This window comes from Lathyrus oleraceus, chromosome 3 (assembly GCF_024323335.1).
Source record: "Lathyrus oleraceus cultivar Zhongwan6 chromosome 3, CAAS_Psat_ZW6_1.0, whole genome shotgun sequence".
Lineage (NCBI taxonomy): Eukaryota > Viridiplantae > Streptophyta > Magnoliopsida > Fabales > Fabaceae > Lathyrus > Lathyrus oleraceus.
In genome coordinates this window covers 264,946,166-264,953,642 of record NC_066581.1, presented here as the reverse complement: position 1 = coordinate 264,953,642, position 7,477 = coordinate 264,946,166, and the positions used below count along the sequence as shown (strand labels likewise).

Sequence of the window (7,477 nt, the reverse complement as noted above, 5' to 3'; positions counted from 1 at the left end):
ATGGGCTAGTATTGTTCCCAACCCATGAAGATTTCATAGATTCAGCTGCCATAAGTGTCTTTTGGGCCGTTTGGAAGGATAAACAAAGTTTGGTTCCTCCACTACTAGCAGACACTTTTCATACCTTGCATACTCGACATGAAAAGAAGAATGGAATGTTGATATGTTTCCCTCCATTTCTCTATAATTGGCTTATCTCATATGTGTTCAAGTTTAATGCTCACATCAGTGAAATGTCCACTGGGGATTGGGCAAGAACTCTGGTGTCTTTGTCTAGTAAGGATATCCTTTGGTACCGACACAAGCTGAATGTTGAAGAAATCATTATCAATTGTGGTAGTTTCCCAAATGTACCACTAGTAGGGTCTAAAGGTTGCATCAGCTACAACCCCATGTTAGCTTTGCGATAGTTTGGATACCCTATATGTGGGAAGTCCGATGATAAATAGTTAGAATAGATGGTTTTGAATGATATGGGAACCAATGATCCAGTTCTACTCCATAAGATTATCCGATCTTGGGAAAAGATGCATACCAAAGGAACAGAATTAGCAAAGAAGAATGATGCATCAAGGGTTCCTTATCAGCAATGGGTCTCCGAGAGGATCAAAATTGTGAAGCTCCCTTTTTCTATAGAGATTCCCCTAAAGTCTAATTCACCAGAACCAGACCCTGTTTCTCTTGAAGATGTGGAAGAACTTCAAGCCATGGTAGCTAGACTTGGAAAGGAGAAGGAAGATCTGCAATTTGAACTCTACAAAGAAATTGGGGAAAATATGATTCTCAAGAGGAAGAGCAACCAAATGAAGGAACTTTTGGAGGAGAGTCGTAAGAAGAACACAATTTAGCAAGATCTCAAGGAAAGAGTTTTAGAATGCCTAGATCAGGTTGATAGTGGATTAGGTTCACTCCATGATCAGTTAGCTAAGGCCAAAAGAGATGGACAAGAGTGGAAGCGTTAGTGGGACCTATCCAATAAGCAAAAGAAGGATGTAAGGGAGGAGCTTGAAGACCAAGTCCAAGAGATGAATGAGAAACTTCGAAGCTCTGAAGTTGAAGTGGTGCATGAAAAATGCCTTAAGTAACAAGCCCAAAGAGCCTCTCAAATATATCCTAAAGCCTGGGAAGAGAAGTGTGATGAGTTGAATACCAACAAGGACCTAGCTAGTTATTGGAAGGAACAGTATGAGTCTCTAAAGAGCCAAAGTATAGGTTGGCTAAACCAGAGGAAGCATTTGAATGAGATGTTGGATGAGTATGAACGCACCATCAACCTTCTGTGGCCAAGTGTTGTTGCATACCATACGAAGCTGGCTAACCTCATAGAGTTTATAATGGAGTGGCCATAGACTTACCATGGAAATTAGAAAATTCTCTAGAGGACATGGATGAAAACAACCCTCATCCTTCAACTCATGACCTTGTTTTGCTTTGCGAAAGGATGATGCGAAGATTCAAAGAAGAATTGAAGGCCCACAAAGAGCGAGTTGCTAAGAAGACTCTTTGAGTTGTTTGCTTTGTGCTATTTCCAATTTTTGTATTTGGCTTAATATTTTGTACCCACTTTGACTATATACTCTATACTTTTTGGCTTCATTGAATAAATGGGTATTGAAGTTTTGTATCAGCTTCTGACTGTTGTCTTCTGTTTCTGTTCACATTACTTTCAAAGTGTGTGCTCAACAACTGCAAAGTTTATAAGAATCCCTAAAAATAAATAAACATAAAAGTTTCATAATGCATTCATACATACATTCATGCATTTTCCAAAATAAATAAATAAAACCATTTCGTTTTCTCTATCCAGTTGTTACACACTGAGTCCTCAACACCACTACAAAACTCAAGCCAACGCTCGTCAAAGAATGGCAGATCAAGAGCAAGAATTGTCGAGAGTAAGCTCAAAACTTGAGGACCTGCGAGGAAATATGGGTCAAGTCATGGAGATACTACAAGTCATTAAGGCTAAGTTGAACACTCAAACAACGGTCGTTTTAGAAGTCACCGGTCCTACGATTAAACTCCAACATGCAAGAACAGTGCCTACTACTTAGCCAATCTTCGGTTTACCTCCCGGCTTTATACCTCCAGTTGAAGGCACCCCTGGCTTTGTACAATCCACTTAGTAGACAATTCCTCTACCAACTATCAATGAAGTTCATCTTGTGGTCCACACATTTCCACTACCCTCTGTCCATGCACGTGTGCAAACTTATTTTGAAGATCAACAACATGCTCCAAATTTGTCTGACGAAGATGATGAGAGGCATGAAGACAAAAGAGGAATGAAGGAGAATTTTCAGATTCTTGGGAAAAGGTTAAGGGCTATGGAAGGTGACCAAGCCTTTGGTGATGCTGCTAGGGAGATGTGCTTAGTGTCTGGTCTTGTGATTCCCGTGAAATTCAAGACCCTGGATTTTGATAAATACGAGGGTCACTCATGCCCTAAAAGTCACCTCATTATGTACTATCGGAAAATGGTTGCACACGTTGAGGACGATAAACTTATGATACATTGCTTCCAAGATAGCTTGAGGGGTACTCCCTCTAAGTGGTACTTAAGCCTTGATCAAAGTAGAATTTTCTATTTCCAAGACTTATCTGATGCTTTCATCCAGCATTATAAGTATAACATGGATATGGCCCCGGATAGGAGGCAATTGCTCAGCATATCCTAGAAAAATAACGAGTCTTTTAAGGAATATGCACAACGATGGAGGGAAGTGGCCTTACAATTCGAACCATCCATTATTGAGAAGGAGTTAGCATATTGTTCATGGATACAGTAAAGCCTATGTTCTATGAAAGGATGGTGAGTAGTGTATCGGCAAGTTTCTCTGACTTGGTTGTTGTGGGCATAAAAGTCGAGCTTGGATTGAAGAATGGAAAAATGATAACCACCACTGAAACATCCGGTAACAATGTCAAAAAGTTTTCCAGAGGTTTTCAAAAAAAGAAAGAGGATGAAACAAACTCAGTGTCAACCAGTCAAAGAAGGAGTCACTCATGGAGGAAGCAGCAGCAACAAGTTGCTCAACAACAACCAACTTATCCAATGCAGTATATCCAACAACCATATGTGGCAGCAGTCACACCAACTTTCAAACAATCACAAGCTCTTGTCTATCAACTTGTTCAACAAGCACTAGTATACCAACGAGCACCTACGACACCAGTTTATCAACAACTAAGGCCACAAGCTCCACGTCCGCAAAATCATCCAAATCCGAATAGGGTCCAAAGAGGCAGACCTCCTTCCGTTATGATCCCTATAATGTACATTGAGTTGTACCCATCATTGCTACAAAAAGGGTTGGTGACTCCCAGACCTTTGGATCCTTCACCAGATCATTTGCCTCCATGGTACAACAAAAATGCCCATTGTCCTTTCCATGAGGGCGCCCTTGGGCATGATTTGGAAGGATGTTATGCTTTGAAGCATATAGTGCGAGAGTTGGTTGAGAAGAAGATCCTTTCATTCCGAGATGATGGACCCAACGTAAAGAGTAACCCTTTGCCTACGCATGGTGATGTTAATGCCATTGAAGATGTATCTGACGTTTGTATAATAAAAAATGTTGAAGATGTTAAAACTCTGTTGTTATCACTCCATGCAAGATTGGTGAGAGTTAATTTGATTGATACATGTCACGATAACTGTGAAGAATGTGTTGTTTATCCAAGAGGGTGTAAATTGGTACGAGCCGATATTCAAAATTTAATGGATCAAGGTGTTTTACAAGTTTGTGATCCTACAACAAAAGAGGAAATTTCAGTAATTGAACCCTTTTTCAATCTACCAGAGCCTGTTGAGATAACTTATCAAAGAAGGGATGTTATTCATCCATCACCCGTGATAGTCTGTATGCCTACCCCCTTTCCCTTCAAAATCACTAAGGTCGTGCCTTGGAAATATGATATAATTGTGGTAGATGGAAACCCCAAAGATGTTGAATGTGAGAAGAGCCTGGAGAATGTTGATTCCAATATCACGAACATCGCAAGGACGAGCAGAATGACCCACAGTGGTCGGATTTATACTCCCAATTTCAATATAATCCCTCAAGAATCGATAAAGGAAGCTACAACTTCAGTTCCTACCCAAGAATCAGGAGGGGTACAGTCAGCGGTGCAATCAAGTGAAGCGATTAAATTTCTGAAAATTATAAAGAAAAATGACTACAAGATAGTCGATCAGCTACATCAAACACCGCCAAAAATATATATCATATCCTTGATTCTGAACTCCCAAGCTCATAGGGAGGCTCTACTAAAAGTGCTTGCTCAAGCTCATGTTACTCGGGATATAACGTTTGGCCAATTCAACAGGGTGGTCACCAATATCACAGTTTGCAATACTCTAAGTTTCAGCAATGAAGAGCTGCCCAAGGAAGGACAGAATCATAACTGCGCCTTACATGTATCCATAAAATGCCAAGAAGATGCTCTGGCTAGGGTCTTAGTTGACACTGAATCTTCCCTCAATGTCCTAGCAAAAAGGGCACTTGCTAAATTATCTTACCAAGGGTCGGAGATGAAACCCAATACGCTTGTGGTAAAAGCATTTGACGGTTCTCAGAGGACAGTAGTTGGGTAGATAGAGCTACCAATCCAAATCGGACCGTATGTATTCCCCATCACTTTCCAAGTCATGAACATCAATCCCGCTTATAGATGCCTTTTGGGACGTCCATAGATACATGCTGCTGGGGAAGTAACTTCTACTTTGCATCAGAAAATAAAGTTTGTCGTCAATAATAAACTCGTCATTGTCTTAGGAGAAGAAGATTTCATCATTAGTCCACTCTCATCTTTTCATTATATCGAGGCTGATGAATATGCCTTTGAGACTTCTTTCCAAGCACTTGATATAGCTAATGCCACGCTTGTGGAAGTAAAGGGTCTTGTTGAGAAGGCCAGTTTGTCATTCGCATCTTTGAAAAGTGCGAAATCAGCAGTTGAAAGTGGAGGTCCTGCAAGTTGGGGGCAAGTCATTGATGTCAGCAATAAAAAAGATCGTTTCGATTTGGGGTACAAGCCTTCTGCTAAGGAAGGATCTCTGGTCCCTACAAAGGATCGCATACAGAGCATTCAATAAATCTTCCTAAGCATAGGTTTTGTTCATGGGGATCAAGTCGGTGCAGTTGAAGATGGAGAAGCATTAAATTTGATATACCTGTGTGAAGTAGCCTTAACAAATTGGGAGGCAGTTGAGATTCCAGAAGTTTTTCCTGTGTCAAAGCAATTGTGTTTTCCTTTATTTTTTCTTCAAAATCCTTAGTTTTGCCCAAGGCTAACGGATCATTTATAGGGCCACTTTAAATTTCAAAATCATTATGACAAATAAAGAGCATTTTGTTCAAATTCTTATCGTTCATTTATTTGTTTTTCTTTCCTTAAAATGGAAATCCTTTCAAAAACTACAAAAATATTTTTCTTTCTTTTGCATTTTATTTCCACTTTTCTAAAAAACCATCATTTAAAAAACATGCATAATAATCAATAAGCCGGTTGAATTTGGTGACCCTACTACTTCCTATAACTTTGAATTCCCCATCTACCAAGCGGAAGAGGATATTGAGGAGGATTGTGACTTCCCCGAAGAAATGGCAAGGTTGCTCGAGCACGAGTCAAAAGCCCTTCAGCCGCATCAAGAACCGGTGGAGACAATCAACCTTGGCACCAAGGAAGAGAAGAAATAGGTCAAAGTTGGGATTACACTTAGGGCAAGCATGAAAGAAAGATTGATCAAGTTGCTACAAGAATATGTAGATGTATTTGCATGGTCATATCTGTAGATGTTTGATTGGCTGCATTTTGTGTTAAAACACTAACTGTACTCTGATGTCTTGACTGATGTCATGACATACCTTGTAGATGTTTGATTGGCATTCTGTGTACTCTGATGTCCTGACTGATGTCATGACATACTTGAGTAGTATGCTGCAGGTTTAGCTAATACAGGATTTACTGAATGTCAACCTCGATGGTATGACATTCATCCCTGACAGCAGATACTGAGGTATAGAATAGCTGGTTGGCTGTTATAACTCAGTATGTATTTCAGTCTGTTTATCAAAGGAATAACAGACCTGGAATAAGGCCTATTGTTTGAATGTCAAACTGGATGTTATGACATTCATCATTGATAGCATATACTGAATAATAGGCAGGTTGGTTTTTCTGCTACAGTTCAGTATGTAGTTCAGTCTGTTTATCAAGGGAATAACAGACCTGGCATATGGCTCATTGTCTAAATGTTAAACTGGATGTTATGACATTTATCTCTGACAGCTGATACTGAAGTATAGACTGGTTGGTCTTTTACAGTTCAGCATTTAGTATAGTCTGTTTTCAGGAAAATAACAGACCTAGCATATGGCCTATGTTTTGGACGTCAAACTGAATGTTGTGACATTCATTCCTGACAGCATATGCTAAATTGTAGGATGGTTAGTTTTTCTGTTTCAGTATTTTTCTCAGGCTATTTTTCAGGAATCCAACAGCTGAGCTAAAATCCAGGAAACTAACAACTGAGCTACATTTAGTGAACCTAACAAATAGCCTATTTGTTAGCACCATAATATGTGGAAATTAGGTTAACTTGCTTAACCTTAATTTTAGGAAATACAAGTACAAGGCCCAAGTGCTGCATTATAAAAGGATGGCAATCCTACCTTCAGCAACTCAGGGGTTTTAGGCGTGAAGAATTTATTGTTCCATCATACTTCACTGCTGTATTTTATGTATGTCTTGTATTAGGTGTATCTTGTGAGCCAAGCAATTATCACCTAGATGATTGCATTGGACTAGGGTGTTCATTGAGTTGTAAGTGTTGTGTCACTCTAAGCTTTTAAGCGTGAGTGTTGTGTATCTTGATTAAAGCTGTTAAGCACAATCAAGAGTTGTTTGAAGTATAACTTCGTCATTAACTTTAATCCAATTAAAGGTTGTAATCACTGCGGTGATTGAGGGGGAGTGAGTAGGAACTCTGGTCTTAGTTTAAGATTGAAATTGCATTGGGTAGGTATTAAGTGATAGGATTAAACAGTTGGTTTAAGGTCTGAATTAATACTACTAATAGTGGATTTCCTCCCTGGCTTGGTAGCCCCCAGACGTAGGTGTGTGTGACACCGAACTGGGTAAACAATTCCTTGTGTTATTTACTGCACTTTACTTTTAAGTTCTGCATAATTCTTGTCTGTGCAGAATTGGATGTCATAACATCCCGTGTGACATCGAAAGTCTGTTAACTAGAATTTCAATTGGCATCAGAGCAGGCACCCTGCCTGTTAATTTCTGGGTGAGATCTAGGGACGTTACGTTCTAGTACCATGGACAAGGATGTAGGATACTCAAATAGACCACCCATGCTGGATGGTTCTAACTATGATGACTGGAAACCTCGTATGATAGCCTTCTTGAGGTCTCTAGATAGCAAGGTCTGGAGAGTTGTCAACAAAGGATGGGAACATCC

The 7,477-nt window shown here is 39.7% G+C and overlaps 1 protein-coding gene across 1 annotated transcript; it reads left to right on the top strand.

Annotated features, from left to right (window-relative positions):
* The first annotated feature begins 2,776 nt into the window (after window positions 1-2,776).
* LOC127130762 (uncharacterized) lies at window positions 2,777-5,098 on the top strand. Its single transcript, XM_051059726.1, has 2 exons — window positions 2,777-4,585; window positions 4,697-5,098. Exons 1-2 carry the CDS (start codon window positions 2,777-2,779, stop codon window positions 5,096-5,098), a joined length of 2,211 nt encoding a protein of 736 aa, XP_050915683.1.
* The last annotated feature ends 2,379 nt before the right edge of the window (window positions 5,099-7,477 follow it).

Excerpts from the sequence above, each read along its gene's own strand:
- LOC127130762 (XM_051059726.1), top strand. The coding sequence starts at position 2,777 with ATGGATACAGTAAAGCCTATGTTCTATGAAAGGATGGTGAGTAGTGTA. Across the intron at positions 4,586-4,696 it reads TTGACGGTTCTCAGAGGACA|ATACATGCTGCTGGGGAAGT; the intron begins GTAGTTGGGTAG and ends GGACGTCCATAG.